The following is a 22,650-nucleotide window of genomic DNA, read 5'->3' as shown; positions in this document are numbered from 1 at the left end:
GGCCCGTGGAGGGCGGACAGGTGCGCCGCAGGGCAAGTGCCCGGGACAGCGTGTTTTTCAGTCCACCTGTGGTAACCTGTAAATAAATTGCTTCTGAATCTTCTCTTTCTGGAGAATTTTCCTTTAGGTGCATTTTTTGAGATCTCCCTGAATCCCCAGCTCAGCCGTTTGTCAGACCTCCAGTTGATAGAGTAGCAGAATGTGTGTTAGGTTGGTGTCAGGTTGCCAGTTTGAGCATCTTTCTTTTTTTTTTGTTTTTGCCTCTCGCCGGGACCTGCATCACCAGCCCACTGGCCAGGACGGGTAGTCGGCCTGAAGTGGCCAGCGGGCCTGGGGGAGATGCCTGCCAGCAGCAGCTCAGGCAGAGGCGACCTGTGTCCTGCAGAGCCAAACTGCTGCTAAAACCTCACTGACCTATTGAAAACAGGAATTGGGAGCGTTTATGGTGCAACTTTATATGTTACATTTCACTAGCAATCCTCTCATAATCAAAATTGTGGTACTGACGAATACTCTGTATCCCAGAAGTCTGGAAAAGTCTGTGTATAGTAGAGGGAAGTAAGAAGGAATTTGATTTTTTTTTTTTAAATGTATTTGGCTTTTTTCTTTTCCTTATTACAGGTGGTGCTTTTGGCTTAGAGTTACCAAGTGTCCTGTTGGGTTCTGGCATAGAATAGTGGTAAGGCTAGATCTTGTAAAATGGGATTAAGGATTGGGTAAACTACTAGGCTGATTTACAGAGTGTTTTCTCAAACTGTAATCTTTTAATGATACAATAACTGAGTGCTTTAAACAATGATTCCTGGCAAGCTTGCGGTAATTTATGCAGTGCTATAAAACACCTAATTCTTTCAGTGGGGTGCTAGGTTGTAGGTAATAATAGGTGGTCAGATCTGGCTCTTAAAACCATTCATTAAAACATTTGGGCTTCCCAAATGCACCTGCCATGTAAATGGGCACATGGTAGATAATAGGGTTTGTATTTCTGAGAATAGTACGGCTGTGCTGAACACACAGCGAGTTTGCGAAACTTTTGTGTACTTCTCAGGTTCATCCATCTCAAGCACAGAACTTCAGATGATCCTGTTTGTATCTTGTCCCTTCCTGGCTTCTGAACCTCAAGCCGCTTACTAATCATAGAATTATTGTGGAAACATGTATACTGTTAACTAGTTAAAAAGAAGAAAGGCAAACTTTTGTGACAACCTGTGATAAACAGAATGTCTTATTCTAAGGCCAGACAAGAAACCCGTCCTGGCTTTAGTCTTGCTAATAGTAGGGAGTGCCAAGGAAGAAGAGTGTAAGTGCAGGGAAATGCCTGTTGGTGTCTCCATGCAGTGCTCATCCCAGCTTCCATGAATTGTGATTCAGTCTGTATTTAATAGCTCCAGGTACGTTTTTTTATCTAGAGGTCTTGCATCAAGAGTGCCTGGAAGAAAGTAGTTTTGCAGCCTCATTGCTACTTGTATGAAGAACCAGTTCTCTGGGGTGTTTTGAGCCTCTAGTATGTGAGTTTTGCTTCTTTCTTCCAGACCTTGTACTGGAGGAGGTCGTGAACAGCCCTGCACAACTCTGTTCACTGTGTCCATGATATCCTGAGCAGTGTGGACCTATATGGTCTTTGTTGCAGGCTGAAGGATCCTTATATGTTTAAGTGGTTGTTGTATGATGGTGGTCCACATGTCTGATCCTTTGCTATGTTGTGTGTCTTTCCTGACCCCTTTTGAGATGGGAGTTAGAACTGAAAACAGTCAGAGTTGAATACTGTGTGGATTAATACAGTTACATAATGATACGGCACTTGCATAACTAATCCTTCAAGTAAGTGTAAAGCAAAATAAATCTGGCAAGCTGTCTAGCTGCAGAAATGTATTTTAATGTGTTTACCTCTGAAGCTGTGAGCGTATGTACAAAGTAAAGTTGCACATATTAATCTTGAATCACACTGGTGGTAAATTCTTACACCTCTAGAAAAGTGACAGTTATTGTAAATGGTAACTTAAATGTTGATCATACATTTGTGGGGCCTGTCATTAAGTTATCCAGTGGATCAGATGTATCCCACACATAGTGTGGGAAAGGCTGCGATGGAGCAACCAGGAGTACGTGCTGTTAAGGAAATCTATGTGTTAGGAGTTGATCAGCTGTCAACTGCTTGGCATGGCCTCATCATAGGTAGAGCAGGAGGACTAATTCTTAATATATAGTTGGTATTAGCAATTCATTTACTCTTGTAGAGTAGGAAAAGTGGATAGAAGTGATGCCCCTCAGCTGCTGAACAAGTAACAATCTGTTCATTATTCCTTCTGGTACTACTGTCTGGCTTTCTCTTTAACTCTGTTCCTGATACCCCTGTCCCGTGGCATTTTTTGGCACTTGAATAGTTTATATAACAGGTACGATAGTCTCTCAGTTCAGGATGTTGTTGTCCCTGATGAAGAGGGCAGGAGGCAGCTCTTGCACCTGGCACCTTGTAGCATCAGAAGAGTTTTACTTGCTTGGATTAGGAAGCTTTGGGAAAGAACAGAAGTGCAACAGGCTTGATCAAATACAGTATGTATGGATACTTTTCCTGTAGTGGTCTAAACTTCTTGGAGCTTGCAATGATGTTGACCTTACTTATTAAAATAATTAAGGACTAATGGGAATTTTGTAGCTTATAGCTATTGTACTGTGTATTGCCTAGAGAAATAAAAATTGCAGATTTTGACAGAGAATTAAGGATGCTTGAGAAACAAAGCTTTTTAAACATGCCTTGTGCAAAAACATATAAAAATAGTCCTCCCTTTGTCTCACTTAGTAACAGTATGTTCTTCTATAAAAGGGAGGGGAAATAAAAGGTTTAGGGTCTATTCTTGGCAGTGACATCAGCAAGTTGTTGACTCACCCTTTGGGCTTGAGTCTGCTGTTTTATGCATAGCACCGTATTAGCATAGTGAGACTATTGCTAGTGGAAGATTTTATAACTGCTTATGCACAACTATTGTGGGATGCACAGTTAACTTGATTATGATGGTTTATATTCTCACTCAAACCAGGGTCATTTCTGGTCTTGGATTGGGTTGCCCAGAACCTTGTTGGGTTGTGCTGGGTCTCTGAGGATGTGCTTCCACAGCCTCCTTGAGCAGCCTCTCCCTGTGTTTGGCTACTGTCATTGTGAAAATTTCTTTTTTTAATACTGTTAATACTTCCCTTGCTGCAACTTTGTCTGTTGCCTCTGGTCTTTTTTTCCTGTGTACCTTGGAGGAGAACCTCATTCTTAGCTCTAGATATTCCCCCTGACCTGTCCCTTTAGATAGCTTAAGACTGTAAGTAGACATCATGCCTCGTCTCAGATTAGCTTTTTCATCTCTAGTCTGAAGAAACCCAGAGCTCTCAGGCCCAACCTGTGTGCCATAGGTAGTAGAAGGTGGTCCAGGAACAAGAAGCTGGCTTTCTACAGAGGCCTTAGCTTGGCCTTGCTCGCCTGTGCCTTGAGCAGGTGCAGACCTATTTTCCTGGAGTTCACATCTGCCTCTGCTACCCTGTGCTGTGCCCCTTCACCCTGGGGAGGGTGACCGTGTCTGCATGGCAGCATGCCTAATACTGAGATCTTTGCATGTTCTTTTATTTTTCCTTTTTTTTTTGGGGGGGAGGGAAGGATTTTGAAGGATAGACAGGTTTTACTTACATCAGCCTGGATTCTACAGTGTAATATATTTATACGGATTTGCTTTGAGAATTGCCAGATTGATGATGAAATGAATCATGATGGTCAAGTTCTGAGAACTTTCCTTTTGGTTTCAAGGACTGTCTCCTTTAACCTCTTGTAAAGTATAACTACCTGCTTTAGAGAGCTGACTTCTTTTTTTTCTTTTTTTGATAAAACCTTGAGAAACACTGAATGGGTGCTTTGGTAGAAATAAAGTGGTTCTCTAAAGAAGTAATGCCTAAAATGTGGTGCTAGGACCTAGTTAAGTTCTAAGCATGGAGCATGAACTACCATAGTTAAATGAGTGACTAGTGGGAAGAAAGACTTATGGGCACATTCCTTCTTTGGTTTTGTCATGCATGGGCATATTGTTGCAAATGGTGTTCATGGGGAAAAAGGAAATCTGTATTTTTGACTGTGAGTTTGGAGGAGGGTTGGGGAGGGGGAAAAATCCTTTCAGTTGTGTATATATGGTGAACTATTCAGCCTTGACCCAAACACACACACTATTCAGAGCTTGAAACAAGAATCTACTTAAACCCAAATAAACAAAAAAAAAAACCCAAGTGATAGTGTTTGCATAGGATATCACTGTGGGACATTGTTTGACCATCTGTGATATGGTTTCCCACAAGTATTTTGTTAACTCCCAAGTGTTATTTAGGCTAAAGACTTTGTATAATTTAGTATGTTTTTTTTAGTCTTTTACCTCTTAGAACATAATTGGTTCAGTTAAAACCATTAATGCCTGTGGTGTAATTGCATTTTATGGAGTTACAAACTGGTGTTAGAAAGTACTGCCCATTAGAATTTTCTACTATAACAATGTGCATGGCTTATATTTTACCAGCCCCTGCAACTGTCTCTGTAATCTACTGAGTGTGTAGTCCGCAGTGAAAGCTTTTTTGAATAGTTCGGTTTATAGAGTAAATAAGTAAAAATGAAGCTTTAACCAAGATACAGAGCGAAGCTGTGCATTGATACAAACAGGACAGTGATTTGTCCAGCTAGACAAAATACTGGCCATAGTGCTTTGTTGTATGTATGGATTGAGAGAGGGAGAGAAAGTCCCATTTCTTCTGAAGTGTTTGTGAGTTTTTGGTTAAGACTGGAATATCTACTCAGTGGCTTTTGTAGCTGGATCAATTAACAAGATGTCTGCCAATTGGTTCAGAAGTTTCTAGTAGCGTTCTTAGACCCATCAGCTCTTACACAGGGAAATACTTGCCATTCTCCTGTTTGTATCTACTTAATATCAGATTACTGATGCTTTATGATGGTTCTGTCTTTTTTTCTATTTTAAGAGATGCACAGTGGCGAGTACTTGACTGAGGTATTGAAAATTGAAAGGTGTTGAGTTGGGTTTGGTAGGACTGAATAGGAAGGCAGCTGTAGGGATCCAGCAAGTTTGGGAATGGAAGTTGAATAGTAAATCAGCTTGAATCCTAGTTTTAGATGGTGATGGGGAAGGGAGGAAAGGCTGGAGTAAGGTCTGTTGCAGAATTAACACAACTACTATGTGTCATCTGTGTAGGGTGCCATGATGCAATTCAGAAAAACTGGATTTTTCTTTTTTGTTTTCTTTCATACAGGCTGCTGTATCGGGTGTGCAAAAGTAAATGTTCATGAAAATCGAAGTCATACACTGCTGTATTTTTCATTTTTTTTGGTGGCATCCCTTAAGTTCAGTTGACTTTTGCTGAACTACTCAGAATGATTCTAGAGCCCTATGGAAACTAATGCTTGCCAGTTTAATGGAATATGCGCTTCTGCATTATGGTAGTCTTTAGGATGCTGTTATGCATTGGGATTGCGAACAGTCAGCTGTGCTTGTCAGGATCACTGATGACTCTAGTTTTTAAGTGTGTGAGGAAGTAGTTACATAGGCCAATGTACATCTGGTATATGTGTTTCTGGTCATAGTGCTCATCAAAAGACTCAAGTTGGAAATTACCTTAATAGCTGCTAGCTTTACAAAAATGCAGGAAAGTATTAGGATGTAGTTATTCTATTTTGTTAGCAAGGCAGTTGCCCCTGTATAAGAATTAAAACTTAAGTATTCTCTGAAAAACTGAATGAGGCCCCCTCAGCTCTGTTACATAGTGTTAGCATGTCTGAGGATGTTGGATGGGCTCTGAGAACTTGCCCAGAATTTTAGAACAATAGGTTACACGACCAGGAATCTAATTATTGTCTCATTGTAATAGTGAGGAAAAGCTTTGTCTTGTTGAATACTTTAAATTCAAGTATTTATGCATGTTTCTTTACTACTTCCAAGCTGTGAAGAAGGCATACTTATTATGGAAGACTTAAACTGACATCCTATCTCATGAAGATGCTTTTCTCCCCCTGTTCACTTTCAGTATTTATATATACACACTTCTCTTTCCTCTCAGTCTCCCTGTTACATTTTATTTACTCCCACTATGCTTTCTAATCCTAGCTGCTCAAGGAGGGCAAGACTGGGGGAGGTTAAAGATGTTAACTACCAGACTTAATCTATAGAGTGATAATACCAGGGACTGACATAATGTTGGGAAATTTAACTGTGTTACTTGTATACAAATTCCACCCCTCTATCCCCAGAATTTGCTATGAATGGAATGCTGATTCATGGTATGAGCTCTCTTTTCTCTAATTTTAAGATTTTTTTTTTCCCAGAGGCAGGTCTATGCACATCTTGGGACTGAAAATGGCGCATAAGCTAGTTTCAAATTCACTTTGTCCTCAAAGACTGGCCCAGGGCACTCCAGCCGGTTCTTGGACAGTTGCTGGCTACTCATGCTAATGTTCGGGCTTCTCAAGCCTTACATACAAGGCCCAACAGAGCAGGTAGGGCTTATTCAATGTCATCACCTCCTCAAATACAATAAGGCTCCCAGTGCAGTGTGTTTCAGCAGGTTTCAGGCATGTATTGTTTAAACTTAAACTGCTTAACTTTTTTCAATTGTATAATAAAAATACAAGTTCCTTGGTGCTGATAAAGTTCTTAATGGCAGCAGAAGAGTCGATCTATAAATCTGATTCCTCAGAAAATATTTATTTTTGAACAATCTGCCACTTTTGCTATGAACTGATATCAGGATGAAAAAGTAGTGTTCATAGTACAGAAGTTAATGTGGTCCTTGGTACCTTTAACTGGTGGAAGGTGTCTGTAGGTTCCACAACTGGTAGAATTGAGAGCACAGTCAATTTGTGTATGGAGATAGATGTATTTCAGCTCCAACTTGTGAATTCTGGGAATGACATGAAAAGCTTTGCTGAAAGATTGGGTATTTAAGTAGATCTAATGATTATTCTCAGTTGAAAATTTATCAAATTTGGACCTGTATAATGCTTGGATGTCAACTATTTTAACACAGCCAGTAAATTTTTTTTGTTACTGCACAGTAACAATGACTGGATTAAAGTATCTTTGCCTCCTGAACAGGATCTCTTTTGGACCATGAAGTTATGGACTGAGTGTTGTAAGATAAGGAGTGATGTCTTTGAGTGTGACTATCAGCCATTGTGCATTTTGGCCAGGCTATTTGGTTTTTTGCTTAACAGTAAATAGTAGAAACAATTACATAAACAAAATCCACACTTTCTTTAATACTAGAAGCAAAAACTTCATCTGAGCTATGGATCTTTGAATTGCAGAACAAGAATTAAGACATTGCCTTCCCTAATATCTTAAATAATGTATTGTCTTCAAAGTAGGCATCAGGCTGAGCTTTCAGCAACAGCCAAGGTTGACTTTGAGTGGTTTCCAACTTAAAATGGAGGTAGCTGTAAGTGGCAATTATGTCCATTAAGTGTCATTGCAGAACACTTTGACCATAATGACTTTTTACGGAAAAACCTCTCAGGCCCTACAGAGGTAGAAAATGCCAAGTCTGCCAAGATCTGGTTCTTTTCCTGATATCCCTTTGAACAGCTTGTTCGTCCTTACATAGGGCAGATTAGTGTAATTTGCTGCAAATCCAGCACCTGTCAGTTAATGTTGTTCAGTTATAAGAGTGTTGTCTCAAAAATGCTTAGTCAGTTCTGGGGTGTGGGTTGGATAATCATTGCAAGTCTTGGCAGGGAAACCAAAAAAGAATATTGGAAGTAGAAAGTCCGCAGAAAGACACTGGCAGTGTAGCATACAGTATTGGAGAAGTGATTGTACAGTTGAATACAGTTTATAGGTGCAAGAGCATGCTTTTGATAGTACAAATTGTTACTGCTGCCCATTCCAACCCAGCAAGACTTGTAGATGAATTCCTTGGTCTAATAGCATCTGCAGTAAGGACTTTTGCAGCAAAAGGGATATTGCGTACCAGTAGCATTTGCTAGTAAGTTAGCAAGCACTTCTAATGTAAACCTGGTTTTAGAACAATAGTCTTCACATTTTGAAAGGTCAGAGGCAACTTCTAGGTACACTTACGTGAGTCCTTTAGATGTTGCTGTGGCTGACTGCAGTACAAATTTTGACACTACACTTGTGCAACTTGAGGACTTTACTAAGAGGAAACAGATTGGACTTTGGGTATTTGACTCTACTCGTTACTGTGGGCCCTCAATTTCAAAGGCTGCTCTTGGTATTGTTGACTCTTGTCAGCAGGGTATGTATGTGGTTGGCTGTTTAATTGTAAAAATGCTGCTGAGATTTCTACATAGGTAGATTTTCTTTAAATGCTCAATGAGGTTTGTCTAATGCAAGTAACAATATTTAGTCTGTGCTAAGGAAAGCAACAGGACAGTAGTAAACTGTGGTGGTTTTTGTATTTCTTTTTGACATTTTCCAAACTAAGTTTCATCAGTTCCATCCTTGCTTGTTCAAAACAACAGATGTGCTGAGAAAGTCAAGATTCTTTGTTGTATTGTTCCCTTATTCTGTTTTCCAAGTTTTTCTTGGTCATCTTTCCCAGACTCTTTGGGTTATCTGCCAGGAACTGTTAAGAAATGCAGAGATTTGTCAGAGAGGAGAAGACTTTCAGTCTCTGGAACCTTTTCTGGCATTCATTCTGCCAGAATTACTCCATGATACGTGTCAGACAATGTGGTGCTTATAGTCATGTCTGTTACAGTATTCAATGCAAACAACAATATGTATATATTGTGAGTTGAACAGGTATGTGCTTTAGTCTTTGGTGTTCCATAAATAAAGTGCCATAGCAATGATGACTAGTTGAAAAGAAGCAGGAGGATAAAGACCAGAAATTGCTTGTGCTGTATTTTGGTGTTTGTGGGGATTTTTTTGTAACGTTACTCCTGGTATCTCCAGTCAGTGCTGCTAGTTGGAACAGGATGGTAAGACAGAACTGTGTCAGAGAAACAATGGCATAAAACCTTAAAATTACTAAATCAACTTGTTTATCACTTTATTGGAGTGGTTGAAACCTGACACTTGTTTCCTTCTGGTACAGAGAAATGTCGTTTTGGTATGACGGCTCAAAAACCTAGCTTTTTTTCTGATCATGCAAAAGTGTCAGTGATGGTAGGTGAAAAATAAAGATAAGCTATTTTGTTGTTGCTCTTGAGGGACCAACAGTTCTTGTGGCAAAGAAACTGTAACAGAAAAGTAGGAATAAATAGTAATTTGTGGTTGGTTTTGTAATGTATTTCATACTTTGTAATGGTGTATCTCAATAAAATTTTTTGCATGTCTAGGTGTTTTTATTTTTAAACCAGAAAGTGTCCTTTGTGGAGGTGGTTTTTAATATGTCTGTAGTGGATTAGCTTCCTGAATCTGTTTTGCTGGAGTTCTTGATTCTCAAATGTCAATGCAAAGAAAGTACTCAATCCCTTGCAGCTTGTAAATGACTTTTCTGGCTTTCTAAAGCTTTGTGTAGAATAGGCTGACCAAGACTGAGATTTCATGATCGGTGCTATTGGAGGAGATAGGAGGGAAGTGAAGAACAGTTGAAGTAGAGTGCTCTGGGTCTCACTGTGCTTTATCAAGGTGGTATTCCTCCTGTGGTTTGCTTTCCCATACAGAAGAGAAGAGGTATTGTAGAAACTTCAAAATTCAGTGGGGTATGAGCTTTCACCTATTAATATAAAAATGTAATAATCTGTAAGATGTAAACAGGCACCTAGAAAACAGTAGAGATGGCTCTAGTGTTGTATGTGTGTTTTGACAATGAATGCATTGTTTGTTAGGTTAGAAGCTTTGGCTTAAGATTTTCCTTTCTGCTGCTATTTCTAATGATATTCTTTCATCAATTGGTCCGCTTGTAAACTATAAGGAAGTGGTCTTGATAGGTGAACTCAGGAAAAGTCCCTTTGGTATGGAATAAAGCGGGAAGTATAATTGAGGGACGTGTAGTTGCCTCTGTTCATGCAGTATGAGGCATTATAGACCTGGGGAGTGGAAATAAAATGAAGCTTTGAGGGCTTAAATAGCTATAGTAAGTGTCTAACTCAACTGCTTACTGTTTGCCAGGCTGTGCAAAGTGTGCTTCCCCACCCCCCCCAGCACGTTTAAAGAACTTGCTGGTTGGTGAGAAAATTATTCTCTGTTCTAGTACTTCTTGATTTGTGTGCTTTGTGCTATATAAGCACAATGGTTTTTGTTGGCCTTATTGTCGATTCCTCTATTTGGTATCAAGGTTATGAAAATTGAATTTTGGGGTTTTACAAAGATAGGTCTTGCCTATTACAGATACATGCATGACTTTATTTGAATGACAGACATTTATTAAACAGTCTTAAAATTGTGTATAACCCTGGCAAACAAGCTGGTCTGTTGCAGTGTAGGATGTCAGATTAAGTCTAATGTTCCAAAACTTTTGCTGACTTGGAAGTCTGGATAGATAGTGACTTGTTGAGGATAAAATGTTAGGATACTGTTGCGTATACTACCATAAGATTCTAATATTTTGCTGCTTCTACCTCTCATAATAGAGCCAAAGCAAAATTTTGGCAGAAGCCAGTGGGATTTCATACACAGACATGCATGTACACACATGGGGCCTATTGTAATGAAAATTTGAATTTGTCTTGTTAAATAACTTTATCTTGCAACTATTAAAAAAAATTTTGTTACCTCAACAAAAAAGAAAACGAGAAAAGATGGGTGGAGTGAGAGCCAAGGCAAACTTGGGAGCAGAGGGAAAGGGAAATATGGAATGAAGACTTGTAGGCCACCTCTAGAGGTTATGACAAAACCTCAGGTTACATATCTTTTTCTGAAAGTGTCAGGCTTTGCTGCTGTCTTGTTTTCCAGCTGTGAAGAAGTTTGTGGTGTGGGTGAGGTTTGTGGGTAGTTTTTTTAACAATAATTAGGGTGGTTATAAGATGACTGGAACAAAGAAGTTGTAATTGCAACCTGTAGTATTACTTTTCATGATGGTTGTTGCAGTGACATGGTAATTGCAGATCACACAAAATCCCAATAGCTCTTGTGGTGGACTATTGCTTCTGCTGGCTCATTCCTTTGTGCTCTGCTGTGATAGCTGATGAGAGAGCTGGTCAAATGCGAGGAGACTAAATAATTGCATCATTGTATCATGTGTGTATGGCAGTCAGATGACTTATCAACCTTCAGGTAGAATAATGGTGTATTTCAGTGTGACTCTTCACTAATTCTTACTGTTCTGATATCCTGACTAGATATTGCTAAGATTTTTATTACTAGGTGGAATCACGTAACTGCTTTTTGTTAAATTCCTGGAAATACAGGTAATTGTCAAATCTTAAAAGAAAAGTTTTTGCACCATTGACGGTCCAATTTGTGTTGGAAATGATTGTGTCAGTACTCCAGTGAATGTCATATGTTATGGGAGATGTTTATACCTTACCAAAACCCAGCCAAACAAAAAAGATATCATGATACATTTCTAACAACACAGAACCCTCATGCTTATTGCAAAGGAATCTTGAATTAACTAAATATTATGAAAGGGTAAAAATATACAAACTTTTTCTGTGTTTTCAGATCTTAACAGATAATCTGCATTGCATCTTCTATTTGCTATTTACGTTAGTTACTCATTCACGCTTTCTCTTGCCACCAGAACAGTTTTTCATCTTCCTTGTAAGCATTTGTTGTGTACTTCTTACATGGGGAGCAATCTGTAGTATGTATTGTGAGTGTGGAAGCCAGCACTTCATAGCTTTGGGGGAGTTTGGGATTCTGAGGCTGCTAATAAATCTTTCTTTTGCAAAGTGCAGCACTTGGTTAGATTACAAGGTACTGGAGGAAATTCCCTCCAGAGCATTAATTAAAAAGAAAAAGATTTTAGAAAGATGGAAATGACAATCAAAGACCGATGACCATGGTAATAACCTAGAACTGATTTTTTTTATGTTGCATGGTTCCTGTAACCTGTAATGTCTATGGTGCATCTGGGTTGTATCTTAAAGTAAACTGTTAGAACAAAAGTGTTTCTGGAGCAAAATGTATCACACATAATCAGCATTGGTATCATCACTTAATATTTCAATGTTATTAAAATACTTTAATTGGAACACACTGCATACTACTGAAACTAAAGAGTGTTCATGAGTGCTGTCAGGAGTGAAGGAGTAGAGGATACTGTCAGGTTGTATGGAGCTGGTAGGGTGGGACCATACAGCTCACAAATAATGGAGATTACAAACACAAGCTAAAATTATGGCAACATTTGTTCTTCAGTCTTTAAAGTTGTTAATGAAAGGAGATGAATTTGGCTATTCAGCTGTGTCCAAGGTATGCTATTCATGGACTTGATGGGGGAGGCCCTGTTTGCATGCATGTGTTGTGTGACTTTTTTGGGGAATAAGTTTTTGGGTTTTTCCTCTCTGAATTTCTCTGTGAACTCTCTGAACAGTGAGGATTTTCTGGACTCTTGCAGTCAGCAAACTTTGCAGTTCACTGAGTGGTCTTCAGAATAGCTGTCCTGAGTGCAAGTTAAACTAACTTCTAGTTTTATTTTTGTTTCTGGGAGAACAAACAAAAAACATTAATAATTAACTTAAGCTGGGATAGTTTCTGTTGCTTTCACCCTGGCCCCCCCGCTCCTCAAAAAAACCCCAAAACACTTTGACAAGGAGCTGCTACTCAGAATTTATCCTTAAAGAAAATATGCAGGGTGTCTGATGCTGAAATTTGGTCTAGAAAGAACTAGTTGACCAGCAATGGGACAAGATTTAGTTTTGAAGTGTAGGCCTTGCATTCTGTTTGTTTCAGTGAAGTGTGCCATATGTCACGTTTGCTGCTGCTCATGTTATCTGCCTCTGCCAACATACTTATTTTGAAACTGCTTACCTGTTTTGCCTGATAACCTAACATGTAAATAAGGAGTTAAAGAACAGCTTTTCCCTTCATGCTACCTTAAACTTCAACAGAATGGATTTCATTTAGTTTTTGTGGCTTTTTTATCTTGGCTATGTGTGAGCTATTTTAAATGTTAGATTCATAAGATTGTATCATGGACACTTGTGCTTTTTTTGAGAACTATATGGAGAAAACTAACCCTGTTGCTTGGGGAGTTCAAAGCCTGGCTTTGCTCCAAACCGAGGTGAAGAAGGAGGGGGAAGGTCTTGCTAAAAGGGAAGGTTTTGGGCAAAGAGCAGGTCAGGTCCTGGCAGTGGGCCCCTGCTTGGCACTTGGCCTGGAGTTGGGAAGTGCCAGGAGCCTGTGCTGCGGAGGAGCTGAATGGGAGGGCTGATGGGGAAGGTGACTCTGCTGACTAGGTCCTGTATGCTGTGAAAGAGTCTTAATAGAATGGTGTCTTATAATGTATGGAAGGTGAAATCTACATCAGCTGTGTCAGAGTATAGATGCGAGCTCCCCAAAATTCAAGTGTTATGTAAGTGCAGTACAGTTCTAGGAACTCTTTAACACTGCAAGAGGGATGAATTACCAGTTTGAGCTCTGATATTGTCCATATCAGGTTTTGTTCATATTGTTGGTTACATATACTGATGTGCCTTCAAAACTGTTTTTATCATAGACTTTTCTCAGTAAGCAATCTGGAAGTTTATACTTAATTAGGAATAATTGATAGTCTTAAGAAGTTTCTCTCGAAGTCATCTGGCAAGTTGAAAATTTGTTTTATTCGGCTGTATATGCAGTACATGTAAGGGGGGAAAAAGGAACATATGTTCAGTTTAGACCTGAAACTTGCTTATTGTTCTCTTCCTCACACTTACATGATACAGCATGTATAGCTCATCTACTGGTAATCTTGAATGAGCTTCTCTTGCTCCTGTGACTCCATGTGGGATGTGAAACTTCACTGCACCAATTGTGTGATATTTTGGGTTTGTGAAAGAGACCATGGTTCTGGCCTGCATTTACATGTCTGACTTGTACTAAAGGACTGGTAGTGAGAAGGGCTTTTCTACGAGAGTCTCTTATAGGTCTGGTCTGTTGCTGAATGCTTTTTGTCATAACCAAATGCAAGTGTATTGTGTAACATAACCACTGAGACAGCACACCAGGGGTTTCTGAACAAAGACGTCTAAACTTTTCTTAAACAGTGCACCCACCGATAGTCTTTGGCTTAATGTTTTAAAAGAAATGAACAGTTCATTTGGCATACACACTCTTAAAGGCACTAAATGCTCAACTTAGAAAAGTAAGAATAATTAAGAATTTTTCTTAGAGTAAATGAATGATGCAGTGTAAGAATCTAGGCTTCCTTGAAGAGATCCGAAAATGTGGGAGATAGATACTTACAGCCCTTTTCTGTGTAAGAGACTCTAATGTGTGGGCATTAAACTAATTCTAGCCATCACTCTGCAGTGAGTCAAACTGTCTGGTTCCCTCCCTGGTGATGTAGAGGTATGCTGATTTGTCCTAAGGGAGGCCTGCAAGGGGATAAAGACATGTTAAACAGAACTGCCCCAAATAGTAACGGATACCTCTTCAAAAGCCTCAAAGGGCATTGTGGCTGTCTCGAAAATTTAGGATGAAGTTCTTCTATATCCTGGAGACCAATGTCCTTTGTAAAGGACTTCCCCTCCCCTGTTGATTTATTTAGGACTTTTAAGTTCAGCCTTGTAGAATGAGGGCTGATGCACATGTTTTAAAGTTACCAAAAGCTGACTGAAGTGTAGGGTAACGTCATAGGTTTTACAAAACTCGCATGTTAACACAATTTTACATGGAGAATAGCATTACTGGCATAAATAAGAGGCTGACAGTAGCAGTTAAAGGGGGATTGCCAGTCAGTAGCGGGAACGTATGTGAGGTAAGATGTGGTAGCTTTGTTTTGATTCAGGTGAGATGGAAAACAAGGGGTCCCCTTCCTGTAGAGATAAAACACTGTTGAACAGCAGTTCTATGCCTCAGTTCAGCAAGGAGACATGGTAGCATTACCCTTCCCAAACGTTAGCCCCCTCTGCAGAATACTCAGGGATATGGATTGTCTCTTGTTCTAATTAGGTATCCAGGAAGAAAGAATGAAAAATTGCTCCAGTAATATTTGGTTAAAAAGGAAAAAGAAGAAAAGAATCTGTAGTATTGGACAATATCCAGTATCAGTACAGTCTTGCATCTGTAATTCTCCACCTGAAGTGTTTTACACTTTGGTGCTGAAAACTCTGGAATTTCTTGTCAATGTTAAATTGGTTTACATTTCCAGAATGCTTTGAAACAATACCTAATGAGTGTATATCAAAGTAAACTTTGTGTGTGTATACACATATACATGTGTAGTGTGTACTATGCAATTGTATAACTTTTATATAAGGAATTGAAATAACTAGATATAGCAGTTCCTTGTGAGTGTGTGGTTACTATAATTGTAATATTTTACAGGTAATGTTGATGTAAAAATTTACCTTACATGTGTCAGTAACTGATCTAAATTGTATGGCAAAAAACTTGTATGCTAATAAAGTATTTGAGGAAAAATTGCCTAACAATATTAGCAGAACTTGTTTCAAGGTAGCAGCTGAACTGTTTTGTCAATATTTTTGTCTGTTTTAGCACTGTAGAATTCCTTTATCTGTGTGCATGGATACACACACAAAGAAAATTAATGCAAGCTTAGAGGAGGTGTACGTGATTGCCAGTAACCTAAGATACATTAGAATGCTTTGGCATTTGCAGCATTTGTAGTATTTCTGTCATTATCTACATTGTTGGTTTTATGTATCTTGCCATGTTTGTTTTTCTTATGTAGAACTGGCTAGCTTCAGTAGGTTTAAAGTACTAAATATTCACAGAACAATTCTGGTTGGAGGAGATCTCTGAATGCTATCTGTGTCCCAGTTTCCTGCTCAGAACCAGGTCAGTGTTGAATTGGGACTGGATTGTTCAGGATTTTGTTCTCTTGGGTGGCAAACGTATAGGGATAGAGATTCTGCACCCTCTCTGGGGCATTGGTCCTAGGGGAATTTTTTTCTTCTATCTAGTTGGCCCCCCCGTCAATTTTTGCATATGTTTTACACTAGAGTATTTCATCTTGTACCAATTCAGATGGAAATTTGAAAAGGCTTCTAACTGGCAGAGCGCAAACTGTGCGTGTTAGCAGGGAAGGAACAGGAGACTATGCATATAGATGCTAATGTATGTGTAGCTTGTAGAAGCTGAATGCAAGTTCAGGCTCTCCAGGAGAAGAAGAAAAGGTTTAAGTTTAGAATTTTTGGGGGGGGTTATATACAGTTTACAGATTAATTTATGGAATAATAAATACCCAGGCTACTCTGATGTAATGAATACGTTGTGATGAAAAAAAGACATGTTAGTTCTTTGCAAACCTAACAATATTTTTTTTTTCTTCCATGATGCCTCAGAAGTCTTTACCAGCTTTATTATTGGTGCATAGCTCATAAATGAAGAGGTTAATTTCCTGACAAACTGTGAATACCTAAAGTTGTTGGCTCATGGTTTTCTTCCTTTGTTATTCCCTTGTGCTGGTGCATATCAAGTTGACCTCAAATAAGAAGGCTGTGCCCTCTGAAGCTTTGGGACTCATCTGTTGTCCTGCTTCACTTTGTGGGCTTTGCTTTGGCAGCTCTCCAGACTGAGAATTGGAGCTAGTAGTGTTTTTCTAGGCTTAGTTCCAATGAAAGATACTTCTTTTATCTTCTATTGTATGCGTTTCAGGTGGGAGGGGGGAGAATGAGGGGATGTTGTATCTCTATACACCAAATGTAAACACTCAGATTTGTAGATAATTATACACATTTCTATTTTTTCAGTCAAGAGTATAGTGAACTGCCTTTTCTATCTTTCAAGTACAAAATAGATACTTTAAAATACATTTTTTTAAAGCAGATCAACCAGTGTAAATTGTCTAAATTCATCTATAAAGAGGGGGGAAAAAGCATACTGAATAGTCATAGGAATGTCATAACAAGGGTGGAAAATTACTAAAAAGGGAAATCTGATCCAACATACAGTCTATTACTGTATTGCTCAACCTTTTTGCTGTTTTAAGTTTACCCATCTGAAGTAAGTGAACACTTAGTAATATTAATTTTCTATACAAAAGGTTCTCTCTAAATAAAGTTTTGTCAACATTTGATATAAAAGGCTTCTCTAACTTTATATGCACCTTCTAAACCAACTACTAGAGTCTTAAGCAGACAAGATGAATCTGAAATTGTAGGAACAGGAGTTTTCTCCAGCTAGTAGATGGCTTGTTCATCTTGTATTTCTTAACTCCTACTATTAGACAAATGTTAATATTTCATGATCTCTGAAGCTTTCCCTGTAGTACTTCCTAAGAGTAAGACTATGATTTCACTTGAGTGTGTAGCGTATCAGGATGACTAACCCTGGCAATATCAGGCTTTCTAAATTTGTGAGGTCTTGCTTCTTCCTTCTCCCTCACCCCCTGAATTGTTGCAAGTAGCTTTCTGTGTATCCCAAGTTACTTTATCACTTCAGATATTTAAAATTCTGATGTAAATTTCACTGTCTTGCTAAGTCTTGAGTAACTTATGGTGAGTGACTTAAGTCTTGCATAGTAATGCAGTATTAGTTAATACTCTTCCCTCTTGTTTACAATTTTCTTTAGTCATATCAATTCAAGACTTGAATCGTAAGCTTTCTAATGTTGTGACAGACAAGTCGTATTGTAGACAAGAGACTAATGTGCTTGGAGGCTGCAAAGTAATGATGATTTCTGTGATTGTCAGGCTGTCCCTGATAACGTAAAATACAGCTACAATCCCATCAGAAGGCCGGTGTCTTGGAAGCTATGTCATATGTACTTAGGAGCTTAAATCATATGAAAGTGGGTATGTGGTTGGGATGAATCCAACAACTGCTTAGTAGTGCTCTTTCTTCAGTTAAGTGCTTAACAAATTTTTGATGTGCAGCAATTCATACAGTTTTAGTCAGATTAAAGATTGTGTCAGGAAGATACAGTAGTTTCAGAAGAATAGCCAGACTATGTAAAATCCGAACTCTTCTTTAGAAAAGAGGTTTGAATATTCAGTATAATAACTTTGAGAATTTGGTGTTTATACTTCTCTTTTAGGTGATGGTGCAAATTAGTTAACGACTCATATTTCTTAGTTTTGTATGCATTCTTACTGAAGTCTGGAAAAAGAGCAGCTTTTAGACTGCACCTTGAAAATGCTTGGCCGCAAATGAAGTAAGCTGTTGTATATAACTATTCACAGCAGCAGTCAACAACAATACATGCTTTTTGCTTGCTCATCTTTTGTGGGAATAGACTTGATTGCCTGGGACTAGTTACAGATGTTTCTTAAGTACAGAAGATCTAATTATACTTCTAGTATGTTGATAATAAATTATAAACACTTTGCATTGTGGACTGTATAAATGTTTAAGAGTGCTTGGCTTTACTTGTTGGTCCTGTCTGCAGTGAAAGCAGCTAATTAAATTTAGACAAGCTTGTGCTGTGAAGCCAATGTGGTGCTTCTGCCAAGATGCCTGAAGCTGGTTAGTAACATAGAAGGTAAAGTGGCTCAGTGGTGTTCCTCCTCCCACCCCCAAATCCCTCCAGTTCTTATTTTCCAGTCACTGGAGGTAATGTTTCCTTCCTTAAAACTATCTTCTAAAAGAGCTACTTTTCATAAGTGTTACAGGGAACCCAGCTAGCAGACTGGGTGTACTTGATGATTTAAATATGCAGTCTGTATGAGTAGCCCCATACAGCTACTGAGCCTAAATAGAAAACACTCCTTGATCAAATCAATGAAGACTGATCAAAACTGGCACGGTGGTCAGCAACAAAAGCAAAAGTATACTTTCCTTCTCATTCTGTGTTTAATGTACGTTTTTCTATCAATTCCTTATAAGTAAAAATCTCACACATGCTTTTCTTTCCTGGAGTACTGTGAACTTTTCTTTGTCACAATAAAATAGAGAGGTAATCTAAAAGTGTGTGACAGATACTTAAAGGCCAGGAAGAAACCTACAATGGGAGCATATTTGTGTGCATGAGAAAGGGAAAACAAAACATGTTTTTTTAAGTGGTGTAGGAATACAGGCACATCCTAAAATTGAGGCTAAACTAAATAAGATTTAAAGAGTTAATTTAGGTGGAATACTGTAGGTTTATGGTCACACTAGATGAGAGGCAGACTGTTACAGGGAGCAAAGTGTGGTGCAGTAGTAAAGAAGCCACGTGTTGCTGTGGGTCCCTTTCCTCTAGCCATCTTTTTGACAGCCTCTTAAGATGGCCATCCATTTAAATACGTTTAAATTTTGACAAGGAAGCAGCGCTCTAGTCAGGGGGACTTTTGTGTGTTTAGTTATCAGGGGATGAGAAGACTTTTATTTAACTTTCACAGAATCACAGAATGGTTGGGGTTGAAAGGGACCTCTGGAGATCATCCAGTCCAACCCCCCTGCCAAAGCAGGATTGCCTAGAGCAAGTTGCATAGAAAATGCGTCCAGGCAGGTTTTGAATATCTCCAGAGGAGACTCCACAACCTCTCTGGGCAACCTGTGCCAGTGCTCTGCCACCCTCAAAGCACAGAAGTTCTTCCTCATGTTCAGATGGAAATTCCTGTGTTTCAGTTGGTGCCCATTGCCCCTTAACCTGTCACTGGGCACCACTGAAAAGAGTCTGGCCCTATCCTCTTGACATCCACCCTTAAGGTATTTATAACTATTGATGAGATCCCCTCTCAGTCTTCTCTTCTCCAGGCTGAACAGACCCAGTTCCCTCAGCCTTTCCTCATCAGGGAGATGCTCCAGTCCCCTCATACTCTCCAGTAGTTCTTTGTAAAGACAAAGTTTCTCAAACTGGGGAGCCCAGAACTGGACACAGTACTCCAGATGTGGCCTCACCAGGGCAGAGTAGAGGAGAAGGATAACCTCCCTCAACCTGCTGGCCATACTCTTCCTCATGCACCCCAAGATACCATTGGCCTACTTGGCCATGAGGGCCCATTGCTGGCTCATGGTCAACTTGTTGTCCTCCAGGACTCCCAGGTCCTTCTCTCCTTGGCTGCTCTCCAGCAGGTCAACCCCCAGCCTGTACCGGTTCATGGGGTTATTCCTCCCGAGGTGCGTGCCCCTACACTTGCCCTTGTTGAACTTCATCAGGTTCGTCTCTGCCGAACTCTCCATCCTGTCCAGGTCAACTTTCTAACAAAACTTTGAAATAGTGACTTTCAAATAGTGAATTGCTTGAATATACCAGCCATTGATCTGATCCATTAAATTAAGACTTGTTTTTAATTTCTGGAACCTATTTTAAAAGGAGATTAAGACTTACGGAAATTAACAATGAAGTAGTTAAAGCAGCTGTGCAGTTTTCTCTTAGGAAATTCAAATAGTTCATACGACATAATGTGCCTGCTAAAGTGGGTTCAGTGGCTAAGGTAGTGAGGAGTATCTGGTGTTTTATTTAACATAATTGGGAGTGACTTCTGACTTAAAAGCTTTTTCCTGTTTGGTAGACAACTAAAACTTTTGATTCTTAAGTTCTTTGGTGTCTGTTTGGAAAGGTAAGTCTTAGCATTGTGTTGAGTTTCACTTATGCCAGTTAATGTTACTTGCAGCAGTACTAAGAGTGTGGAAGCCAAACTGCTGCAGTGGAGTTGAAATCCAAATTTGAAAAGAAACAGATTTACTGCTGTGGTAAACTAATAAAAACCCAAACCTATAACATTCAAAATAGCTTTATTTAAACAACTGAAATTAAAATAATTATTGAAGTCCAGGCTGTCTTGTCACTATGTGCGGAGCTTTTACAACCCATAGGAGGCGTGTGGGCTGGTTCTCAGCATGCAAGTAACTGCTTTAGAAGTGATACTGCCTGACAGCAAGAGGTAATAGCACTTGCCCACTGAGAGGCATGTTATAAATTCTTTTTAAGTAATTATGTGTGTGTTTTTTTTTTTCTCTGAAGCCTCTTGTGTAGCTACTGCTTTTAGTTTGTTTTGATTCCAACTTTGTACTAGAGCTGTGGGAATCACCGACTCTTTCCATGGACTAGACCTTGATATCTATTAATACGAAGATAGTCTGTTAGAAATAGTTGGCATTGAAATCAAATGGGAATTGATGTGCTGTTATTTACAGCTTCATTAAAAATAATTCTGGTAAATAAAACATTTGAGTGAGTTGTTTCCATATTAAAGTGTTTTTAAGCATATGTTAATATGATCAGTAGAAACTGTTTTGGAAGGTTCCACTAATAAATATGTGCTTCTAAGAGGACAGATGCTTTTAATATGGGGGTAAAATCTGCCCTACTGCTATTTGACAGTTTCCAGTCAAATAGCACTGAATAACAAGAAGAATTTGTGTACTTGAAGTAAAAATCCATTATTAAACCAGATGAAATTTTGACTGTATTGTCTTCCTATTACAAACAAATTAATAATGCTATTGTTCCTGTATCTTACCTGAGAATGTGATTAATGTTCAGTATTACATATTCTAGTGTGTTTTGGCAATATGAAAACCTGAATGTTTTACAAGAACACGGTTTCAAATTAAAGTAATAAATCAGAGTTACTGAAGTAAGGCCTGCAGTATGCCACACTCCTCGACGGGCACTGAAAGCGCGGTATTTTGTCCCACATACTTTTGGCAGCAAAAGCCTCTTTATCAGCTACTGTCTTTCCAGTCACGCTTGTGTTCGCGTCTTTGCTACATGCTCTGCTGATTACCTTGGAAAAGGGCAATGCTGTAACTGTTCAACTGACCTTTCAGTTTATTTTCTCTTGTGTAATATGAAGCATGAGCTAACAGTCTTAGTCGACTGATTTTGAGAGAGAAATCTGTCTCTACGCTTCTGCAGCTTTCTGCTCAAATATGATGGCGTTTCTCTGCAGTTAGATTAATGCTAAAAGAACTCCATCAACTTGTTTCGGATATCTTCACAACAGAGAAGCAAACTTTTGTAGCTAAAAGAGTTTTTAGCTTACGATTCATGAATGAATAAGATTACTTAGCAGAGAGGTAGCGAGATGACTATTAAATGAAGACATCTCATTCCTAAAGTGTTTAACCGATAAACATTCAGATGTGTAAAACAAAATAAATGAAGTATGCTACTGGTAAACTTGTTGCCTTACATACAGAAAAAAAAATGTATAGAACTCTGATTATCTTGTAATTGTTTTATTTAGACTGTTCCCTCATGACAGGGAAGCTGTCTTGAGTGCTGTGGTAGATACAGAACATACATAGCTGTGCTGTTTTGGGAAGTTCTAACACAGCTTAGTATCATAAGGTTTTTTAGGGGTGGCTGTGGTTTTTTTGGATGTCTTTTCGTGTTTTTTTTTTTTTTAAAAAGTGTATGCCTTTTATCTCAATAGAGGGTAAAAAATAAAATGGCTTTCTTGTACCAAGTGTTAATACTTACATATACACCTCTTTTCCTCTCTCACTTGAATTGATGTCTCTAGTTTGCTAGGCTTCTGATGGAAAGAAATGGCCTCTTGCGCCTTCTAAACACTAGTAATTTGTTACATTTATCCTGTGAGGTGTATCCCATATGCATCTAATAAACTGCAGGGGGTGATAGATGATCAAACATACAGGGCTATGGGTAAAAGCCTCTAAATATTGTGGGGAATTAGAAGTGGGATTACTTTAGATAGGTCAGTGGAGCGATTAT

General features: G+C 38.9%; 1 protein-coding gene across 1 annotated transcript in view; it reads left to right on the top strand.

The window, feature by feature from the left end:
- Positions 1–2,087: 2,087 nt before the first annotated feature.
- The window catches only part of LOC104157929 (1,4-alpha-glucan-branching enzyme-like), a gene marked incomplete at its 3' end in the record, with an annotated part of 62,371 nt that continues 41,808 nt past the window's right edge, over positions 2,088–22,650 (top strand). Inside the window, exon 1 of the mRNA XM_009695476.1 lies at positions 2,088–2,175. Coding sequence (XP_009693778.1) covers positions 2,088–2,175 — 88 coding nt within the window. The remainder of the gene's footprint in view (positions 2,176–22,650) is intronic.

The sequence above is a fragment of the Cariama cristata genome, unplaced genomic scaffold, assembly GCF_000690535.1.
Source record: "Cariama cristata isolate BGI_N322 unplaced genomic scaffold, ASM69053v1 scaffold1032, whole genome shotgun sequence".
In the NCBI taxonomy this organism is placed as follows: domain Eukaryota; kingdom Metazoa; phylum Chordata; class Aves; order Cariamiformes; family Cariamidae; genus Cariama; species Cariama cristata.
This window is presented reverse-complemented; position numbering and strand designations above follow the sequence as displayed.